The following is a 23,708-nucleotide window of genomic DNA, read 5'->3' on the forward strand; positions in this document are numbered from 1 at the left end:
ACCTGAGACCTAGTAACACTAACAAATCACATGACATTTTGGAGGGAAAATGACAAGCAGTGCTCAATTTGGACATTTAGGGGTGTAGTCTCTTAGGGGTGTACTCACTTTTGTTGCCGGTGGTTTAGACATTAATGGCTGTATATTGAGTTATTTTGAGGGAAGAATAAATTTACACTGTTATATAAGCTGCACACAGACTACTTTTCATTGTGTCAAAGTGTCATTTTGTCAGTGTTGTCCCATGAAAAGATATACTTAAATATCTGCAGAAATGTGAGGGGTGTACTCACTTTTGTGATACACTGTATATATATATATATATATAATATACAAATATATATAATATATATAATATACAAATATACAAATAATTGTATCACCACCCAATGTGAGAAATAAACTATTACATAAACTAGTTTCTGTATACATGATCCATCATAAACCCAGCACTGCCCAGTTTTAACCAGCAATACATCAGCATTTTGCAGCATGAACCAGATAAATATGCAGCACTTACAAATAATTCCATATTTTATTGTTTATTTTATTGTATTTTTAATAACTTCTTTCATGACTACAATCATCTCCTCATTGTCCAGTGTAGGGAGTTTACCAACCACAGGAAGAAAACACATGATCCTTAGCATCAGAAAGCAGGTAGTTGTTAACACAGACATTCATTATCGTCTTTTTATTATTCATTTTTAAGTGTTTTTTTTTTTAAATCAAAACATCTTTTAAAATGGCTCAAAACAAGTACAAAAGTATCCAGCACCCAGTACAAATCACTCCAAAGTAGTATTGGAGACATCAATCGCAGTTGTAATAAATAAATTATATAAAGAAAATAATACATTTTCAACAATTTAAGGAAGGCCCTGGATAACTGTGCCTCTTGTGAGAAGCCTTCTCAGAAGGGTGGTAGCTGTTCTAGCTAAAAAGATCACATAGAGGTCACTCCATTTGTTTTTAAAATGGGGCGTGTGACGTGAGGTTGTCCATATAGTGTATAATTGTCATACCTTGGCTAATTCAGTAAAAACAGGTTCTTCTTGCACAGATGGAGGAGGCAGAGTAAAAAAACTGATCCCAGAAACCAGATTTATCATGCAGCTTGTATCACATTTCAACTGTGCTAGTTGGTCCTATAGCCTGCAGACGTTGGAGAATATGGAGGTGACAGGTTGGCAGAGAAAAATGACCAATAGAAAAAAAACATGTTACCGTGGTCCAGTGGTTCCTCACCTAACTGTCAGATGAGCTGCAATAGGCCACTTGTGTATAATTGTACAGAATAACAGGTTCAATGTAACTTGGTCTACACCTCTAGGTGTTGCGTTCCCTAGTGTAGTCAAAAAACTCTGTGATAGTAAGAGTTACTGAATCCGGTCCATTTCGAGCCAGACCAGCGCCCCCTGTTGGGTGTGTATGGTGTTGCGTACAGTGTTGATAAACTCGTTAGTGCAGCTCCAGTCATTAGGCTGCAGTGTGGTAACCATCAGTGGTAACATCTCCAACTGTACCGACTCCACCTGCATCAACTCCATCACGTTCCTGTCTCCAAAACACCCCAACAGCTTCCTGTCCACCGAGAGGAAACAGAACGAGGGAGATACAGAGGAAACACAGAACAGAGAGGAAAGAGAGAATCAGACATCTGTTGTGGGATTTGTTCATATAAATATAAACACATTTTCATTATTCTGGCAAAGCAAATATTATGTGTGAGATATCTGTGATGTGAACTTTACTAAACATTTATTTTACTCATATATGGGATGTCACAGTATAATGAATTGTAGATGGGTAAATAGTTGATTTCCTGAGGTGTTTCTAAGAGCTGTAAAGTCTTACTGTTCTCCATGTTACTTCTCTCAGGTATGTTTTAAATGATTGTAATTGGGGTTTCTTTTATGTTACTTGAGCTCTATCTACTGGAGTAATAGTGAATATATTTGTACTGAATTGTACTGTTAGGTTAGATAAATAACTTTATGCAAACCTTTAGACAGTGTAAAGTGGAATTAATCCCAGATTTGGGATTTTGATTCTGCTACATACTTGTATATGTACGTGTGTGTGCAGGTGTTTGCATACATGTTTGTATGTGTGTGTCTTCATACAGTATGTGTGTGTGTATGTATGTGTGTTTGTTTGTGTGTGTCTGTGTAAGAGTGTGTGTGCATGATTGTGTGTGTATGATTGTGTGTGAGTCGTACCGGAACTTCCTGCCCTTCTTATCTTTGGGTATAATGTGGATGATGATGGGATACACGCCCTGCTTTAACAGAGCTTCAACACTGCTCACACTCAACTGCAGCAAACAGTGTTTGTCCTACACACACACACACACACATCAACAACCTGTAAACACACTTATTAGAAACACCTGTAAGCTGCTCCTACATCAGAAGATAACACTGGTCAACAGAGATTTTGTTTCTTGAAAACTTTTGGGTGTGTCTTAGGTGTTTTGAGCTGCTGATAACAAAAATCACCTCAGAATTTTCCTATCACGTACCATTTTATTGGTTCATGCTTCAAGGCTGTCTTGTTATACAGTGACAATGTCTATCCTTCAGTACCTGTTGGTATGCTTTACACATGAAGGAAACATACCAGAACATGGAACTGTTGTTGAAACACATCAAGTACAGCAACTACAACTGAAACAGCTGGAGATTTAGAGTGGCACCGCTTCTTGGATTGCAGCTCAGATATACCAAATATTGCTGCTTCATTTGCAATTGGGACAGCCATAAGAAGAATCATATTACACTAAAAAGAACTGGCCAAATCATCAGAATTTGACCCAATTTGGCACATAAACCACTTGTGGACCCAAAAAAAGAAGATATTCACTTCACATAAAACTCGGGCTGATGAAAAATTTTATGAAAGCAATGAACAAAAAGCAGGAAGAGTTCCCAAGAAAAACTGATACCAAGATTAGTGAAGGCATTTCTGTTGGTCCACAAATGCGACACATTATGAATGATCAGTTCAAAGAGCTGGTGGTGAGACCTGAGAAAATCACTTGGAAATCATTTCAGGATGTTGCTGAAAATTTTTGACTGCCAAAGTTCATCAAACTGGTTGACAACCTTCTTCAAGCTTACAAAGTGATGAAGTGCAGCATCACTGAAAATTCATTCCCTGCACTGACACTTGGATTTCTTCCCTAATCTTGGTGCAGTAAGTGATGAGCATGGCGGATGCTTTTACTAAGACATTGCCACAATGGAAAAATGTTACCAAGGCCACTGGAATCCATCAATGCTGTCTGACTATTGCTGGACACTAATACGAGATGCACCAGATGTTGAGTAGAAACAAAAATCAGCAGCAAAACACTTTTAGCTCGGTTGAACTAATGACACGTGTAAGATTTAAATGTGTTATAATCAGTAAGACTTAATCTAATGTTTCTCAAAATTTATATGTGATACAGACAATCAGAAACTACATTTGTGTTCAGCTCGAATGGGTCTGTCACAATCACCAAAAAAATTCAAGGAAACAGAACTTTGGCAAAAAATTGTTGTCCAGTGTAATCAGTCTGAACCATCACGGTGAACAGAAGAGCATCTCAGAACTACAACAGCAGGTGAGAACATGAATCTAAGGCTACAGTGGCCACAGGCTCACCTAAACTGGACAGTGGAATGTGTCAGTAACATGTAAGATAATCTGTATGATCAATGTGCATCATAAAATAATCACTGATTAAAAGCTAATTGTATTGTGTGTGTGTGTGTGTGTGTGTGTGTGTGTGTGTGTGTGTGTGTGTGTTTACCTGGTCAATAACTTCCTGTATACTTTGCAGTCTGATGCCGTGTGTGTGATCTGAAGTGTGTGTGTGATCCAACATGAACACACTTTTATCATCACACTCACTCACTGCTATCGGTTCTAAACACACACACACACAAACACACACAATTAAAACTCAATTTTTACCATTTTACTTAAACATTTGGATCAGATTATAATGGTTAGTTTCACCAAAAGTAACTGGACATCTGAACACATCACATCTGTACATGTACCATTATTTCCTTCATTAAATGTATTACTGTATAGACCTACTTGTTCAGCTATAATTTAAAACTAATATGGTATAATGCACAGCACAGACCACTGAGAAATCTACTAACCCTAACTGTAAATATTGTTCTCATCATGCTCTCTTCTTGTATTTTCATTGTAGTAGATCCTCTTACGTACCACCAGAGGGAGGCTGCGTACTGTACCATAGTTTAAGAACTACAGTCTTAGTAGATTATGACATTGTTTTGAGAAGCCGAGGCTCAAACACTGTTGGATTCACCAAAACTGGATGCATCGGTGTGTTTATGTGTTAGTGTGTGTGTGTGTGTGTGTGTGTGTTTACCTGGTTGACAGGTATTAAAGTACAGTCCTGAATCTGCAGGTTGCAGTAATCGCTCTATGAGACCCCGAGACAGAACAGAAGGAGAGAAGATAACCGGCCTTTTACTCTCCACATGCACCGGCTGTACCAGACTGTACGGTATTAGATGTTCCTCATTACCTACACACACACACAATCAGGTGAGATTAATCATCACAGGTAATCACTACACTGGATTATTCTGATCATTAAACATAATTTCTGTATGAAACAGCTATCCAACATCCGTATCACCCTCTACTATCTATCCAGAAGTGTATCTGTGTTACCTAATTGGGCTTACACAACAATGTTGACTATAGAGGAATAAACTGGTAAAACAAAACTCCCTTATGTGATTCACAATTCATTCTGGAATCAGTGATGTTTTTGTTTTGTTTTATATAATTTAATCAGGTAGCTGGATGGTTGGCGGTACAGATGGGTCAGTGTTCTCCAACGTCCTCTTGTCTTGTGTCGCCTGTAGCAGACACGCCCCGATAATGCTATGGTGTTATTCAGATTATTCTTGGTCGCGTCTGTTTAAATCACTGCCTTCAATTTTGTCATGTTGGTGCCTCATCACACGTCTAGTTCTCTCAGTTATTACTGGTCATAAGTGTCTCTACTGCTGAAATAACAAACCTGTGGCTCAAAGGGAAAGTAATCATTTTTACACTGAGCTTTCCTCCTCTCATTTAAACTTACTATAGAACTCTGGACTACAGGTTCATCATCTCAGCAGTAGAGACCCTCATGACCAGAGATACCTGAGAGGTCAGAGCCGATGGAAAAGTGGACGCTCAGTCTACAGCTCTATTGTGAGTAACTCCAGTGGTTAGTTAGAAATCTAGAGAATAGAAAAGTGGGAGGGGCTTACGGTTACTGAGTGTGTAGAGGACCGGGTGGGAGGAGCCAACCCCACAACATTTAGCAGTGATGGGTTTCACCAGTCGAACCCGCTCACAAAACTTCCTACCAAACTACACACACACACACACACACACACACACACAAAGACATTAACAGTGTTAGAGTCATTATGACAAGTTTCATTTGTTTTAATTAATTACTACAAGCTGTCTGTATTAAATAAATGATTTATGGTGAGTGATTTACAGCAGGGTTACAGCACCCAGTGGTGTTCAATTGTCTGTGTTTTTTTGCTGTTTTATTTCTGCATTTTCTCCCAGGTTATTTACTTTTTTGCTGCTGGGACCCCGAATGGTGTCTGAAAAGGTGTATATTAGCTCGACAAACAAATTGGTTGGACATCAGTGTGTAAATTCATTGAGCAGAAGGGTGAGAACTTACTTTCTTCTTACTGCGTAAATTTACCAACAGTAACTGCTGCGTCCTGAAACACAACAAAACCACACAACCAAAATATTACTGTTGTTCTGACCTACATGATGTTTTTCAAAAATGTGTGCAATGGTCTTTTCTATGATCTTGTTTAGTCTCTCTCTATAGCTGATGTGGATCTTGAAGATGTTTCTCCTTGGTATGAGGGATCTTGCCATGCATATAAACTGTGACCACCTCCTTCTCCAGATGACCACCTTCTCCAAGTCACCACTTTCTCCAGACCACCAGTTTCTTCAGATCAAAAAGATTTCCCAGATCACCACTCTCTCTAGAACACCACTTTCTCTAGACTCTGGATCACCACTTTCTCCAAATCACTACTTTCTCCAGACCACCACTTTTTCCAGACCACTACCTTCTCCAGATCACTACTTTCTCCTGATCACCACTTTTTTTTTAATAACTACTTTCTCCAGATCACCACTTTCTCTAGACCACCACTTTCTCTTGATCACCACTTTCTCTAGACCACTCCCTTCTCTAGACCACCACTTTCTCCTGATCACCACTTTTTTTGGATAACCACTTTCTCTGGACCACCACTTTTTCCAGACTAGCATCTTTTCCAGATCACCTTTTTCTCCAGATTTCATTTTTCTCCAGAACACCACTTTCTCCAAATTAACACTTTCTCCAGACCACCACCTTCTTCAGACTACCATTTTCTCCGACCACCACTTTCTTCAGACAACCACTTTTTGCAGGCCACTACTTTCTTCAAGTCAGCACTTTCTCCAGAACACCACTGTTCTAGACCACCACTTTCCTTAGACCACTACTTTCATACCACTGCATACCTGATGTGGTGTAGTTTTAACACCGGATGCCCTTCCTGATTCCACCCTCCTTATTTTATCTGGGCTTGGACCAGCACTGAGAGTGCACTATAAACACCCCCTTCCCCAAAGACATAGCCAATCATGTTTGTGTAGACACCAGACCAACCATTAACACCAATAAGATTTAAAACACAGATCTTGGTAGTAGTGGTTTAGTGTAATTTATTGTTGCACCATCTGAGAGCCTCCAGTGTATCAGCATCATAAAGATGAGAAATTAGCAAGATAAATATTGTTACAGCACAAAAACACTCAAGAAAACCAAAACACATTTGTTATAATGTCTGTCAGTCCTCTGATTATTTCTACCTCTTGAAGAACCAAGTGAATTTATTAAAATGTGTTAAAAATAATAAAGTTTAATGAGCACACGTAGTTTTTGAAGGAAAGAAGAAGAGTAACTATCATCAAAACCCCAAGAATATTCCACAACCACCACTGAATGAGCTAGTTTGGTTCGGACCACTACGAGAACCATGAGAACAAGACTCTGTACCTGTTGTAGTTGGGTACAGCTACGTTCTGCAGTGCTTTACCAGACTGTACGTCCACGCGGCTGCAGCGCCACTGGTACTTGCCGTTGTATCTGGTGTCGGTTACGTGCAGGACGTCATTACAGCCGACACTCAGACCTGGCTGGTCACGGAAACAGAGGTCGAGGTTCACGCGTACATAAAAGGAGTCGGCGCCGGTGAAGGAGTCTGAGGAGAGCTCACTGATCAGAGCAGAATAACCTGAAAGGAAAATGGAACAGTGGTCAGAGTTCTACAGTCCAGGACCTGCACATGGCTTTAATTCAGGGCTGACACAGCTCTCTAGAACAGCAGGGGCAGTGTGGGCATGTGGAATTTAGTTAGCATGTTGCTAAAGGTCATTGAGAGGACTGTTATCGTTTGCCAGTCATGCTAATTTAATCACTGCTGAAGCTTCTAAAGGACAACTTTGTGTGTGTGTGTGTGTGTGTGTGTGTGTGTGTGTGTGTGTGTCACCTTTGTGGTTAGGTCGGTGTTTAAGTGCAGCTGGTTCGTTCCACCACTGCATGGTGAAGTGCGCCACTTCTGCTGTACACTGAGTCATATCCACACCCCCTCCCGAAAACATCTCCTGCTCCAGCTACACACACACACACACACACACACACATATTAAAACCTTACACTTATTATGGACTACACACTCGTCCTAACTGCACAGCATCTCTTACCTGGATTAGCTCAGTCCCCTCTGTGAGACCACACCTCTCCGCCACTGACCCCGCCCTCACCGTCTGTACAAATATACCTGTACGGTTACCCCCGATGATGGTGATGTCATCAGCCAGGCTGGTGTTTTTGGGTGGGGTGGGAGGCGAGAGATTTGATCTGGCAAAAAAAACACAGTACAACAAGCAGTTCATGGGGAACTTTCGGGTGTCACAGGAAGTCCTTTGACATATAAGTGTGTGTGTGTGTGTGTGTGTGTTTACTCAGGTGTGCGTTTGGTGTTTGTAGCAGGTGAATCAGGAAAGAAGAGATGGGAGTGTAGAGACGTAGATGAATCCCACAGTGATGATTCAGTATCTACACACACACACACACACACACACACACACACACACTGTATCATTACATCACAATTGTGAATCACACACATCTGTATTCAGACTACAGAGTAATTAATGTAAGTATTTGCCCCCTTCTCATTTTCTCTAGCTACACATTCGTCATACTTAAGCAGCACCTACACTATACAGCCAAAAGTATGTGGACGCCTGACCAAGAGCTTGCTGGACATATCATTCCAGAACCATGCGGCTATAACAGCCTACGCTCTTCTGGAAAGGTTTTCCTCCTCAACATTGTTTGTGTGTCTGAGGGAATTTGTGCCTATTTAGTCAAAGGAACATTTGTGAGGTGAAGTTCCACCAAAAGTACTCTGGTTCTTGAACCAGTTCTGTTCAGGTTTCTTTGAACCTTGGTGTTTTGTAGAGAACCGACCCGTGTTTCCACCAGTTTATGTGTCATTAATGGTGGGCATTTCACAACGAAAAGAAAGAGTAGTAACATGATGGTGGGGCATGTAGGTTACCTGTGGGGATTTGTGCTGTTGTTACACCCCTGAAAAAACACTACACAGGAAAAAATGGCAACCTCAAGGTACATGAAGGTTATGCATATCTGAATAAACCACCCAAAAATTACAGGTAGAGTTTCAATGACAAGACCTGTAATAATACAGGTGGTCAAAAATATTGGGACGCCCCTTTTAAATATTGAATTCACTTGTTTCAGCTATGGCAGCTGCTAACAGGTGTAATCAATCAATTACATAAAGGAAATCATGCTTCCAATAGTTTCCTGTTCCAGCACGGCTCACTCTATTTACTATTTGTTTGGGATGGGATGCCTAACAAGCTCATGGTCAGGTGTACGAATACTTTTGGGTATATAGTGTACATTAGAAGCTAGTGAGGTGGTGGGATATTGGAGCTACTTCAAGAAGAAGAAAGAGCTCCACCTCATGGGTGTATGGCTGTTATCATCACGGAATATGGAAACATCATTAGAATGACACACCTGTGATGTTGCTGGTTTCATCACTACCCCATGAGTCCAGATCAAACCTGAAAGACACACACACACATGCTTAATGTTAATCTAGTGTGTCTTTGTAAGGAATGTAAAAGTGTGTGTGTAGTATTTAATGAGTGTTTATTAGTCGATGTGTATGTAGTGTGTGTGTGTGTGTGTGTATCCTACTCAGTGTTGACTCTGCGGTTGATGAAGTTAATGCAGGGAGGAAACGGGAAAGTTGAAAGTCTGTTTATCTCCTTAGCATTGCCGCACACCTAAACACACACACACACACACACACACACTTGTAAGAAATGAGACATCAGTAGATACAGCAGTAAAATGTGTGGGTTATGTTGTGATACACACCGGACTGAGCAAGTCTTCCTCCGAGGTGTAGTGGAGATCTGTAACACACACACACACACACACACTAATGTCACCACTGTCTACCACAAAGCAACAAGTCTACCTAAGAGCCCCCACTGTCTATGCCATGACTTAGTCACCGATGTATGAAGCTAAATTCAAGGCTTTGTGTAATTCACTAAAGGTCTTTCACACCAAACCCACAAACCCATGTCTTTATGGACCTTGTTATGTGCAGTTCAGTTATGGTTGAACAAGAAGATTGTGAGACTGTATCTTACCTTCTGTATGTTCACTGTTCTGACTGTTACAGAGGGACTGTGAATGAGAAACACAAAATGCATAAATAAATGAACGTTACAGTGAATTCAGAACATATTTAGTCTGGATTTCCATGATCAGATAGTGGCAATGCAGAGATCAGTGCAAGGTTGTTCAACACAACACTGACCTAAAGCATACAGCCAAAACAACTGGAGTGACTTCAGGGCAAGTCTTTAAACGAATCCTTGAGTGGCCCAGCCAAAGTCCAGACTTAAACCACATCAAACATTTGTGGAAGGACCTCAAGGTTGCAGTTGACAGATGCCCGTGTTTAGGATTTGCCATGAGTAATGGGAGAAGCTGCCTAAATCCAGATGTGTAAAGCTTATTGAAACCTATCTGAGAAGACTTGCAGCAGTAATTGCTGCCAATGAGGCTTCTACAAAGGAATTAATAAAGGGTTTGATTTCTTTTGTGAATATGAGATTTCAGTTTTTAATTTCAATTCAAAATCAAATCCACAAATCAATACAGACGTCAGGGGGTCTGAATACTTTCTGAATCCACTTAATACAGTGTATCACAAAAGTGAGTACACCCCTCACATTTCTGCAAATATTTCATTATATCTTTTCATGGGACAACACTATAGACATGAAACTTGGATATAACTTAGAGTAGTCAGTGTACAGCTTGTATAGCAGTGTAGATTTACTGTCTTCTGAAAATAACTCAACACACAGCCATTAATGTCTAAATAGCTGGCAACATAAGTGAGTACACCCCACAGTGAACATGTCCAAATTGTGCCCAAATGTGTCGTTGTCCCTCCCTGGTGTCATGTGTCAAGGTCCCAGGTGTAAATGGGGAGCAGGGCTGTTAAATTTGGTGTTTTGGGTACAATTCTCTCATACTGGCCACTGGATATTCAACATGGCACCTCATGGCAAAGAACTCTCTGAGGATGTGAGAAATAGAATTGTTGCTCTCCACAAAGATGGCCTGGGCTATAAGAAGATTGCTAACACCCTGAAACTGAGCTACAGCATGGTGGCCAAGGTCATACAGCGGTTTTCCAGGACAGGTTCCACTCGGAACAGGCTTCGCCAGGGTCGACCAAAGAAGATGAGTTCACGTGTTCGGCGTCATATCCAGAGGTTGGCTTTAAAAAATAGACACATGAGTGCTGCCAGCATTGCTGCAGAGGTTGAAGACGTGGGAGGTCAGCCTGTCAGTGCTCAGACCATACGCCGCACACTGCATCAACTCGGTCTGCATGGTCGTCATCCCAGAAGGAAGCTGACGCACAAGAAAGCCCGCAAACAGTTTGCTGAAGACAAGCAGTCCAAGAACATGGATTACTGGAATGCCCTGTGGTCTGACGAGACCAAGATAAACTTGTTTGGCTCAGATGGTGTCCAGCATGTGTGGCGGCGCCCTGGTGAGAAGTACCAAGACAACTGTATCTTGCCTACAGTCAAGCATGGTGGTGGTAGCATCATGGTCTTGGGCTGCATGAGTGTTGCTGGCACTGGGGAGCTGCAGTTCATTGAGGGAAACATGAATTCCAACATGTACTGTGACATTCTGAAACAGAGCATGATCCCCTCCCTTCGAAAACTGGGCCTCATGGCAGTTTTCCAACAGGATAACGACCCCAAACACAACCTCCAAGATGACAACTGCCTTGCTGAGGAAGCTGAAGGTAAAGGTGATGGACTAAACCCAATTGAGCACCTGTGGCGCATCCTCAAGTGGAAGGTGGAGGAGTTCAAGGTGTCTAACATCCACCAGCTCCGTGATGACATCATGGAGGAGTGGAAGAGGATTCCAGTAGCAACCTGTGCAGCTCTGGTGAATTCCATGCCCAGGAGGGTTAAGGCAGTGCTGGAAAATAATGGTGGTCACACAAAATATTGACACTTTGGGCACAATTTGGACATGTTCACTGTGGGGTGTACTCACTTATGTTGCCAGCCATTTAGACATTAATGGCTGTGTGTTGAGTTATTTTCAGAAGACAGTAAATCTACACTGCTATACAAGTTGTACACTGACTACTCTAAGTTATATCCAAGTTTCATTTCTATAGTGTTGTCCCATGAAAAGATATAATAAAATATTTGCAGAAATGTGAGGGGTGTACTCACTTTTGTGATACACTGTATATAAATGGAGACAATCAGTACACAAGGAAGAGACCTTAAACATCTTCAGTCTGTGTACATGCTCCGACTTTAGTACCAGAATTTAGTACCTTTAGCTAAAGCATTGTGTGTGTGTGTGTGTGTGTGTGTGTGTGTGTGTGTGTGTGTGTGTGCTTAAACAAATGCAGTACCTGGTTTGTCCGATCCTGGGGGGTCAGACTGAGTGAACAGCAGGGTCCAAAGCAACGTTCCTCACTGATCAAGGACAGAAATGACTACACACACACACACACACACACACACACACACACACACACACACACACACACACACACACACACACACACACACAGAGAAATAAAAATACAGCATAGCCGGTGGCACAGTGGTGCATCTGGTAGAGTGGGTGCCGCAAAACAACATGAATCCTAAATTCTTGGGTTTGATCCTTGTCTGTGTTTATATACAGGAGGTAAACTGACCATATAAAACACTGACCCTGACTAGGACAAATCAACGGTAAAACAGACAATGAATTAATAAATGAAACCAATGTGGAGAAACATCCTACAGGACCAGCTAGACTTCACTTTGATGGTTGGCAGGTGTGTACTAGCTACTATATTATTTATTTAAATGTGATTGGTTCATTTGGATCTTTTACAAATCCTCATCATTTTATATTCTGCAATTCTAATATCATTACTCTTGGTTTCATTTGTACAGGGGTGTGTATGTCCACTGCATGTGTATGTGTGTGTACTCACTCCGTGACTGCATGACTGTGAATGAGTGAACTCCTGCTGTTGGTTCTTCTCCTTCTCTTTATCCAGTTCTATCTGTAACCGCTCCACGTCACCCTGCAGCTCGGTGATACGTTTGCGCAGACGGTTCTTATCCAGGAGGCAGTCGGTAAACTCCAGCTGCAGACTGTCTCTACTGCGCAGAGTCTAGCACACACACACACACACACACACACACACACACACACACACACAATATAATGTTATGCTACAATTGTGTACATTTCTTTGTGTACCCTTTCCTAAAGTTCCAGCAGAACACTGTTGTACAGACACAATTGCTTTTCTGTAGTGGTTGCACATCTCTGTCCTGAAGGTGGTGATACTGGACAAATCATTGTGCCTTTACCAACAATTACTACAGCATGAGTCCATCAGGTTGAAAAATGCACTTGATCAGTACAGGCTCAGTGTATGTATGTATATTTATGTATAGATGGCTGGCTTCATAGGATCTGCCATGAAGAATGGGACAAACTGCCTAAATTCAGGTCTGCAAAACACAGCTGGAATTTCTGTCAAATGAAACTTTACTGGCTGAGCCCCAACTTACACGAGCGGTAAATTTCTGAGCAGCTTTATATATTTTACCTCTTTATTATAGATGATTCAGTATAGATTGATGGTAAAATGGTCATTATAAACATCTAAACACAAATCCACAGCACGATAAAGTAAACAATAACTCACAGGGTGTGAATACTTTCTGAATCCGCTGTATGTGGTGACTTGTGTACCTGATCTCTCTCTCTTTCCAGTTCCATAATCTGGTTGAAGTAAGATAAACTTCTCTTATGCTCGGCCTCCCAGTCCAACTGCAGCGTCCTCAGCTTTACCTGTAACTGCTCACACTGAGACTCCAACTACACACACACACACACGCACACACACACACACAGAAAGAGTAAATAACACATCAACACAACATGAATACATACATCAACACATTATCTTGTACAGAACCTATTTAGAAAAGTTAGGCGCCCAGGTGACTCAGCGGGATATTTCATTAGCACACCAGTGCTGAGATCTGGGTTCAAATCTCATGGGTGCTATTAGTCTAAGGGTGGGTGGATGGCCATCAGAAATCCTGTGATGGATTGAAACCCTTTCCGGGGTATTTCTGCCTTGTGTTCAGTGTTTCCCAGTAGAACAGGTGCCACGATTGATATAATAATAAATATAGAATTTAAATACTTGTTTTGACATTGATGGAAGTTTAATATAATTTAAATAGCAAAGTGTAAAGTTTGGTGAAGGAAGAATAACAGTCAGGGGCTCAGATCCATAAATAAAATGTTTGTTTGGGATTCTGAACTTTCAGAGTTTGCTTGGCCCCCTTTAGCAGGCACAATTGGCAGTGCCTACAGCAGACAAAATCAGCCACTAGTCTGCTGGGTGGGACTAAATTATACAGGACTAAGGTCTTGTACACTGTGTAAGGACCCTGGTTAGTAGCCCGAGGCTCTTGTACAGAAGTAGAGGAACGTGGAGATCAGCGTGTGACTCTCCAGACCAGTGGTGGGCAAACTACGGCCCGCGGGCCAAATGCGGCCCGTTAGGCTGTTTAATCCGGCCCGCTGAGTATTTACAAAACTGTCCTAAAACCGCATTAATTTAAATCTTTTTCCTGCACTAAACTTGCGTTTTAATTGATTCCACTAGATGGCGCACGCCAGGCGGTTATGTTATGAAATATATAACGTGTCTCACACCGTCATAGGAATATGGATTCTGCTGTTTACCATTTATTATTTTTATTCTTTATAATAATAAACCCGAACCATGTTTTAGGCAAACCAACATACATAAAGAACATCATGTAATCATGTAACCATAGTGCAACAACATTTTTACATAATTCGAACCTAGGGCGGAAAAACATGAGCCACGCGCTCTGCCCACTGCGCTACTCAAACAGCGGTGTAATGAACAGGCTGTTATGCTGATATCCCTGCGCACACATGGCGTTACTGAGACTAAACGTGAACACTAAGAATAAAAACCAAACGCTTTCTAATTCCCACGGTAGCAGCAGTTTCCTTCTGTTTCATACAGATCGCCCCGTCTCTGTCTCATCTGCTGCATTTCTCTACCATTGATAAAAAATACGGAATAAAGTGCGTCCCGTATCAGTTCAATACGGAACGCAGCCTTTAGTTTCCAAATAAGGAAGGATTCCGTATTTTACGGGACGGTTGGCAACCCTACTATCACCCCAGCATGATCAAACCACTTGACTGGTTTAAAATGTTACACATAAACCATTAACTTATGTTGAAAGTGCTGCTTTAAAGGCTGAATTGGTTTTGTTTAGACGGCGATACACCAAGTGGAAACAAAGATAAAAATAAAAAATGCATTAAAAAAATCACATTCACGCATGTGTAAATGTGCACATAAAAGGATGAGTCTGGTGTTTCATTTATATTCAAAAAGTCATCCTTTAATCACGAAAATAAAGGTTTAAACGGGAACTTATATTAGTTCCGAACCCCCGCACCCACCCGGCCCGTCTGTCAATTTTTAAAACCCAGTGTAGCCCTTGAGCCGAAAGGTTTGCCCACCCCTGCTCCAGACGCATCAATCCACCGAGGTACAGGCGAATAAGAAGGGGTTGGTGGATCGCTGTTACAGCACATAGTAAGTGCTGGAACTCTGTTGCTAAATGTAAAAATCTGTCTCTTAATGGCGTGCAGACAGTTGAATTGTAAGTGTGGATGTTGACTGACCTTTTTTTTACTGGCCTCAGCACTTTCCAGCTCCCCCTGCAGGCTGAGGATGCTAGTACAGAGTTCATGCCTCTGCTCTGCTGCTTCCCTCTGATCCTGCTTCAGAATATCCAGCAGAGCCTGAGTTTCACTAATGCGCCCATTCAGGGTGTCTGAGCGCTGCAGTGCTGCCACACGACCAGCAGAGGTGCTGTCTGCGCCTAGTCCATTTAATCCCTCACCACGGGTGCATGTTCCACTCGTACTTCTGGGAGACTTTGAGTGGTTGGAGTCACCGCTAGCGCTTTTCTCCACTTCTGCCAGTCTGTTCTTCAGCTGATCCACCTTAAATAAGGAAGATAATTAAAATTGTTAGACTATTTATTTGTTTCAGTCAAATCTGTTATGGGACCCACCTGGCATAAAGCTTAGTGGGACAGCACAAATGAATAGCTGGCAGAGGGGCAAGGAGGTGCAGATGACTGACAGTGCTGGTTCCTTTCATCGGCAGTCTCTGCACCTCATTTCTTCTCTGCCGTCTATTAATAGCATGGCATGTAATCCAGGCTCCCCTGCCAAGCCATACGGAAGGTTACTAAACCCATTGCTAACAATCAAAATACATTTTATAAAACAAATGATATGCTTTTAACTTTGTGGCAAAGGTGTGGAGAAAGCCCTTTCTATCTCTAGCTCTAGTTTAAGCTCTAGTGGCCTGGTTTTAATTTTAATAACACATTTAGGATAAATTGGGATGTCAGACATTCAACCTCAGAGCCTGACCTCACAAATGCACTAATCATCATTCCTACTCCTACTACTTCATTGAGAAAGCCTTGTCAGAGGAGATGAAGGTTTTTTAAATAGGGAAACTGGGTTCATATTAATGCCCACAGATTAGAAATGGGATGTCCAACAAGCCCATGGCTAAGTGTCCACATATTTAAGACATATCGTATACTTGATGCAAACAGTTATGGAAAACAGGTTTAGCATACACCATGTTTGTTGCTTCTGTGCAGCACAAGTGTCCTAACTTTATTGGTAACTGTTTCATACTATGTTAGAGATTCCTGTCTGAATGTAGCCTGATGCTATTCCTGGTGCATATTATAAAATTACAAAAACAAACCTGCCTGTACCAGCAAGCAGATTCCAGCTGGTAACCAGCCTCAGGTGATCAGACTGGAGTCTGATGGTTTTAGATGAGATCTGGATGCTAGTTCATCTGTTTTTGCTACACAGACGGTTTAGATAAATTTAGATGGTTCTTGAATGCTTGTTGTAGCTGATATTACTGGATTTTAATGGTTTGAGATGCTGATCAGGTTGGGAGGCCAACTGATAGCATTTTCAGGCTAGAAGTCCAGCTAAACTACACCAAACCAGATGATTTTGCTGTGTAATTGATAAAGCTGGATTAAAACTGATCTAAGGTCGGTTATTGGTGATTTGATGGTGATGCTGCATTGAAGACTTGCTCTCACATCAGATCTTTACTTGATGTCCATCTGACCTAAGCTGATTACAGTAGAGCTTTTAGAATGGGCATAGTGATCTAACCATGGTAAACATTACATTAGAACCAGGAATGCCTGGTTCAGCTCAACCCATCGTTGAGCTGAACCAGGTGTGTGTCCAGGTGTGTGCAGGGTGACGGTGTGAATTTTACGATACATAATGATCACCTAACCAGAAGGACAGTTCCCACAAAGCATTGCACCATTCAACTAAATACAATAACGCATGAGCAGCTCCAATGATGAGTGGGTGGCACGTAGCAGCATGGTTTCTATGGGTTTGGGTTTGATCCTAGCTTCTGATCACCGTCTGTGAGGAGTAAACTGTGGTTCCAGGTGGACCTGAACCCAACACGACTGAGTGAAATCATTGGTGTTTTTACAAGAAGTTTGAAACAAAAGTGTCGACCTGACCCTGTTTGGACTTCATCCAGTGTTGGACTAATTCTGACACTCATAGCGAGTGCTAATGCTGTTATCTTCAAATCTGTGTTGACGCAACACCACAATAATCACTGAACCGCCTGGCATTCATTTACCAGCTCCGGTTCTGTTAAATAATAACCAGACAGGTTCAATAAAATAATTCAGGTGTTATCTGATGTACAATATTGCTCACTGCTGCAGTTTTGTAGTAAAATAAGATGAATGGATCAGTGATGTCAGAATAAAATGGTTCAGAACTATTACATCACATTTTCTTCTCTTCATGTCCTCAGTTCTTCAGTCTCAGTTTTCATTTCTCACACTGCCTACATGTTTACTACCGTCTAAGCCATGTTGTATTTGGTTGTATAATAACGTGTGTGTGTGTGTTACCTGTGTGAGTAAGTCTCTCTCGTGGTTGGAGGATTTACGTTGTTCCTCTAAAGCTCGTGAATACTTCACTGCCTGCTCCAGCAATCGTTCCTTCAACCTGCCTAATTCCCTCGATCCTGCTTTCCAGTCCAGTTTAAGCCTGTCACACACACACACACACACACACACACACAATTAAAACACACTACATGGTAAAATTTAATATTAATTGCCCCCAGATGTGACTGACTGAGTGAGTGAAATTGTGTGTGATGCCCTATAGTGACAATTTTACTCTCAACTATAAATTGCTCCAGCTTTATGTATGTGTGTAGGTATGTGTGTGTATTTGTAAGTGTAGGTGTGTAGGTCCATGTGTGTGAGTAAATGTCTAAGTGTGTATGTGTAGGTGTGTGTGTACATTTACATTTACATTTTCAGCATTTAGCAGACGCTTTTATCCAAAGCGACTTACACAATGAGCGGAACACGATGAGCAATTGAGGGTTAAGGGCCTTGCTCAGGGACCCAACAGTGGCAACTTGGTGGTGGCGGGGCTTGAACCGGCAACCTTCTGCTTACTAGTCCAGTACCTTAATCTAAGTCCAGTGTGTGTATGGATAGATATGTATGTGTGTTGCTGTGTATGCATCTATGTGTAGGTGTGTGTGTGAGTAGGTATGTATGTGTGTGTTGGGTAGGTATGATATGTATGTGTAGGTGTGTGTAGCTATGTGTATAGATGTATATGTGTGTATGTGTAGGTATGTATGTGTGTGTGGGTAGATATGATATGTATGTGTAGGTGTTGTGTAGGTTTGTGTAAGCTTATGTGGTGTGTATGTGTATAGATGTGTGTGTGTGTGTAGGTATGTATGTGTGTATGGGTAGATATGATATGTATGTGTAGGTGTGTGTATGTATGTAGATATGATATGTACAGTATGTGTTGTTGTGTGTAGGTATGTGTATAGGTGTGTATGTGTATGTGTAGGTATGTGTATAGATGTGTATGTGTAGGTGTGTGTGTGTGTGTGTGTGTGTGTGTGTGTTTACCTCTCCAGTTGACTCAGTTCTTGTCTAAAATCCTTATTTTTTCTTTCTGCTCGACTCCGTTCGTCCTCGGCAACCCGACACCGCTGAGAGAGACGCCGCTCACACATGCGACTGTTACGCAGCTGCTCTCGCATCTTTCTCACCTCCAGCAGCAGGAACTGGGTTAGACCTTCAGGACCTTCCTCATCTACACACACATACACACACACAGACAAAACAAATGTACATGTATGTAAAGTCAGATTTATTGTCTATAACATCACACACACACACACACACCAAGCATCATGGAGCAGCGCTGTGTGGCCCTTTGGCCCGTTAGTTGTGTGTACTGTTCAGGATGGTAGAACTCCAGAGATTCCATGAAGGCCTGCAGTCCACGTGGGCCACGCCCTCTTAGGATATCCAGTAAACGACCTGCCAAGAGACACCAAACACCAACCAATCAGAATCAATCAAAATAATAATGATGTACTGTGCAGATCTGTAGAGCCAATAAGCTAGTGCTGAAGTACAGGTGAAATGTTTGGCGATGCCAAGAGGGTTAAACAAGAGGGTCTGAAAACAGGAACAGTAGGTGAGTTCAGCATGGAGAAAGAGCACTGAGGTGGGTGGCAGTAGAGGAAGAGGAGCAGGGACAGTGGCAGAAGTCAGAAATCAGGGCAGTAAAGTGAGAGTCAGTGGGGCAACAGTGAGGGGGAAGTGCACAAGTGGGTAATGTATAGAAATTTTGCACTCTAACAAGTAAATGTAAAGGAGCAGGGCAATGGACAGTAGAGATGAAAATTAATAAAGGTAGTCAACGCAGTAGGAGGAGAAGGGGCAAGAGGGGCAGCAAGGTAAAGATCAGTTGGGTCAGTAAAGTAAAGTAGGAGCAAAAAGGTAAGTGGAAGTGGAATCAGTAAGGTCAGGGGGAGTAGGGACAGTAAGGTGAGGGACAATAGGGGCTGTTAGGTCAGGGGCAGTATTGACAATATGGTGAGGGCAGTTGTAGCCTAGCGGTTAAGGTACTGGACCAGTAATCAGAAGGTTGCCAGTTCAAGCCTCACCACTGCCAGGTTGCCACTGCTGGGCCCTTGAGCAAGGCCCTTAACCCTTAATTGCTTAGATTGTATTCTGTCACAACTGTAAGTCGCTTTGGATAAAAAGCCTCTGCTAAATGTTGAAAATGTAAATGTAAAATGAGGGGCAATGGGGGCTGTTAGGGGCCGTAAGGTAAGAGGCAATAGGAAATGTTAGAGGCAGTAGGGACAGTAAAGTAATGAGTGACAGTGGCTCTTAGGGGCAGTAGGGAGGGCAAGGTGATAGGCAATAGGGGCTATTAGGTCAGGGGCAGTAGGGACAGTAAAGAGAGAGGCAATAGGATATGTAGGGGCAGTAGGGACAGTGAGATGATGAGTAATAGAGGCTGATGGGGCAGGAGGGACAGTGAGGTGATGAGTAATAAAGACTGTTGGGGCAGTGGGTCCACTAAGGCAAGAAGCAATAGAGGCTCTTAGGGGCAGCAGGGATTACTGTGAGGAGCAACAGGGGCTGTCAGGGGGAGTAGAGACAGTAAGGTGAGAGGCAATGGGGCTGGTAGAGATAGTAGGTAAAGTAAGGTGACAGGCAAAAGGGCTATTAAATCGGGGGCAGTAGGGACAGTAAGGTAAGAAGCTATATGGGCTGTAATGTCAGGGGCAGTGGGGGGAATTAAAACACTGGCCTCTCACCAGCTTTACTAATGCGTAGAGGGAGCTGAGTGGAGTTGAGCACTTCGTCCTCATCCTGCTCGTCGATGACTTTACACTGCCGCAGATACGGTGTCAGTTTAGCTGGGTTTAGAATTCGGGTCAGTTTGTGCCTCACACCCTCCACTCGATCCCATAATTCCTCACACCTCTCCTCAGTCCATGAGGACACCACGGGGGTAACTTCACCCTCCAGCACCCACTCACTTTCACCTACAAAAAACAGAGAAAGATACAAAGAGCAATGCTTGTTTAATTCAGTGATCAGTTTGGGTGGTGGAGTAGTAGGACCCTGGGTGGGTTGCCAAATATATGTTTTTTTGTAACATGACTCAGCTGATGAATCAGATCAGCAGTCACGTTAAGAGTTGTGTCCTTCTGAATTGCCATTTTGGTGGGCAGAGGGGGCATGGATGTGTAGACGATTGTTTGTGTCAATTTCTCTAAAAGGACAATCACCTGTACCTTGTGAGCTCCAGGTGGAAGTTTTTCTATGTATTATGATTTCGCCCTCTCGGACTTGCCAGGCTGCTCAGTTCGGTTGAGTTTTCTGCTGGGGAGCGATGCCAGCATACTTCTCTTGCTGGGAACTCATGATGGAAACACTTATTGGGAGTGGATTGCCCCAGATGCAGCATGAGGTCCCTTTTCCGGAGCAGACACCACCCACAAATCCACGCTATGCACAGGGTGCGCCAGTTGGTGGGGTCAGGGTGTCTCTTGTGCATAGCCGGTCCAAGCTGGTTCTCAGGGCTCCCTGTTTTTCCTTTCCTCCTTAGTCAAGCGTTCTGCACTTGGCTTTACATCTCTAGCAGAGCAGCACTGCTGGGTACCACACTGGGTTTTACTTTACCATCCAAAAACATGCAGAAGGTGAACTGGCGGCTCTAAATTGCCTCTAGGTGTAAGAGAATGAGTAATGAGTAAATGTGTAAATGAGTGTGAACATGTGACCTGAATTTGTGTGACCTGATTCTGACCATGACGTTACAGTGGGTGGTACCTCTAGGCTGATACTTGGCTCATGTTGAGTACCGTGTAGGTGTGACCATAAGTGATTGCTGTTATCTACAGGGGTTGGACAAAATAACTGAAACACCTGTCATTTTAGTGTGGGAGGTTTCATGGCTAAATTGGACCAGTCTGGTGGCCAATCTTCATTAATTGCACATTGCACCAGTAAGAGCAGAGTGTGAAGGTTCAATTAGCAGGGTAAGAGCACAGTTTTGCTCAAAATATTGCAATGCACACAACATTATGGGTGACATACCAGAGTTCAAAAGAGGACAAATTGTTGGTGCACGTCTTGCTGGCGCATCTGTGACCAAGACAGCAAGTCTTTGTGATGTATCAAGAGCCACGGTATCCAGGGTAATGTCAGCATACCACCAAGAAGGACAAACCACATCCAACAGGATTAACTGTGGACGCAAGAGGAAGCTGTCTGAAAGGGATGTTCGGGTGCTAACCCGGATTGTATCCAAAAAACATAAAACCACGGCTGCCCAAATCACGGCAGAATTAAATGTGCACCTCAACTCTCCTGTTTCCACCAGAACTGTCCGTCGGGAGCTCCACAGGGTCGATATACACGGCCGGGCTGCTATAGCCAAACCTTTGGTCACTCGTGCCAATGCCAAACGTCGGTTTCAATGGTGCAAGGAGCGCAAATCTTGGGCTGTGGACAATGTGAAACATGTATTGTTCTCTGATGAGTCCACCTTTACTGTTTTCCCCACATCCGGGAGAGTTACGGTGTGGAGAAGCCCCAAAGAAGCGTACCACCCAGACTGTTGCATGCCCAGAGTGAAGCATGGGGGTGGATCAGTGATGGTTTGGGCTGCCATATCATGGCATTCCCTTGGCCCAATACTTGTGCTAGATGGGCGCGTCACTGCCAAGGACTACCGAACCATTCTGGAGGACCATGTGCATCCAATGGCGGTGCCGTGTATCAGGATGACAATGCACCAATACACACAGCAAGACTGGTGAAAGATTGGTTTGATGAACATGAAAGTGAAGTTGAACATCTCCCATGGCCTGCACAGTCACCAGATCTAAATATTATTGAGCCACTTTGGGGTGTTTTGGAGAAGCGAGTCAGGAAACGTTTTCCTCCACCAGCATCACGTAGTGACCTGGCCACTATCCTGCAAGAAGAATGGCTTAAAATCCCTCTGACCACTGTGCAGGACTTGTATATGTCATTTCCAAGACGAATTGACGCTGTATTGGCCGCAAAAGGAGGCCCTACACCATACTAATAAATTATTGTGGTCTAAAACCAGGTGTTTCAGTTATTTTGTCAAACCCCTGTATATCGTTGAGTCTGGGATTTTCCCAATATCCTTCTTGTGAGCAGCTGTAACTGGTTTGAAGATGGTGGGTTTTGACTGGTTACGGGAGTCTTTAACTCTCCCGCTCTGTCTCATTACTCAGGAATGCAAACAAGAGTCTGAACCTCCCTCGTCTACAGTCTGATAAACATCTCACTGACAGACACAAAGGTGAAGAAAAGGCTGAGTGTTCATGCCACCGGACACGGAACCTCTGACAGTATGGAATGTGAAACTACTATGGAAACATCAAGACGACTTCATGATGGTACATGTTCCTCTCACTGCATGGTTGCACCGTTTACCCACATCCCTGATCCACAGTCACGTTACTAGAAGCTCCACGGGTACCAACATGTGGTGGACGTCCAGAACGTCTTACACTTCTCACCTGATTTAGATTGAAGATTTCTGTCTTGATTTTGCATAAATCGGTGCAATCAAGAAGCAAATCAAGGGCAGATGTAGCTCAGGAGTTTCTGCATTGGACTAGTGATTAGAAGGTTGTTGGTTTAATCCCCACAATCTCCAAGTTACATCAGCAACAGCTCTCGATTGCTTGCAGTGCATTCGGTCATATTTGTACTTGAACTTTGAATAAAGGCATCTGCTAAATGCTGTAGATGTGAAGCAGGATGAAATATCTTCTACATTTGTATGAATTTCACGTTTATGAATTTGGTGCTGCATAGCCAAATGAGCCCTAAAAAGCTGGGTTCGATTCTCACCTGCCGCCACTATCTGTCACTGTCACAGCTTGATAAAAGCTTGACTTACAGACATTTTAAATGTTTTTAAG

The 23,708-nt window shown here is 42.7% G+C and overlaps 1 protein-coding gene across 1 annotated transcript; it reads right to left on the reverse strand.

Annotated features, from left to right (window-relative positions):
• Nucleotides 1-1,379: 1,379 nt before the first annotated feature.
• On the reverse strand, nucleotides 1,380-23,005 carry LOC134302196 (caspase recruitment domain-containing protein 11-like). Its single transcript, XM_062987233.1, has 22 exons — nucleotides 22,885-23,005; nucleotides 20,553-20,783; nucleotides 19,120-19,257; nucleotides 18,841-19,027; nucleotides 17,806-17,944; nucleotides 15,488-15,811; nucleotides 13,493-13,618; nucleotides 12,720-12,902; nucleotides 12,144-12,227; nucleotides 9,823-9,859; nucleotides 9,542-9,579; nucleotides 9,359-9,447; nucleotides 9,172-9,222; nucleotides 7,825-7,981; nucleotides 7,611-7,734; nucleotides 7,118-7,355; nucleotides 5,729-5,771; nucleotides 5,295-5,397; nucleotides 4,397-4,555; nucleotides 3,800-3,915; nucleotides 2,223-2,338; nucleotides 1,380-1,584 (listed from the first exon to the last, which is right to left on the reverse strand). The coding sequence occupies exons 1-22, from the start codon at nucleotides 23,003-23,005 to the stop codon at nucleotides 1,380-1,382; spliced, it is 3,009 nt and encodes a 1,002-aa protein (XP_062843303.1).
• Between the last annotated feature and the right edge of the window lie 703 nt (nucleotides 23,006-23,708).

The sequence above is a fragment of the Trichomycterus rosablanca genome, chromosome 2, assembly GCF_030014385.1.
Source record: "Trichomycterus rosablanca isolate fTriRos1 chromosome 2, fTriRos1.hap1, whole genome shotgun sequence".
NCBI lineage: Eukaryota > Metazoa > Chordata > Actinopteri > Siluriformes > Trichomycteridae > Trichomycterus > Trichomycterus rosablanca.

Excerpts from the sequence above, each read along its gene's own strand:
- LOC134302196 (XM_062987233.1), bottom strand. The coding sequence starts at position 23,005 with ATGAGACAGAGCGGGAGAGTTAAAGACTCCCGTAACCAGTCAAAACCC. Across the intron at positions 19,258-20,552 it reads TCTACGCATTAGTAAAGCTG|GTCGTTTACTGGATATCCTA; the intron begins GTGAGAGGCCAG and ends GTCTCTTGGCAG. Across the intron at positions 12,903-13,492 it reads TGGAAAGAGAGAGAGATCAG|ACTCTGCGCAGTAGAGACAG; the intron begins GTACACAAGTCA and ends TGTGTGTGCTAG.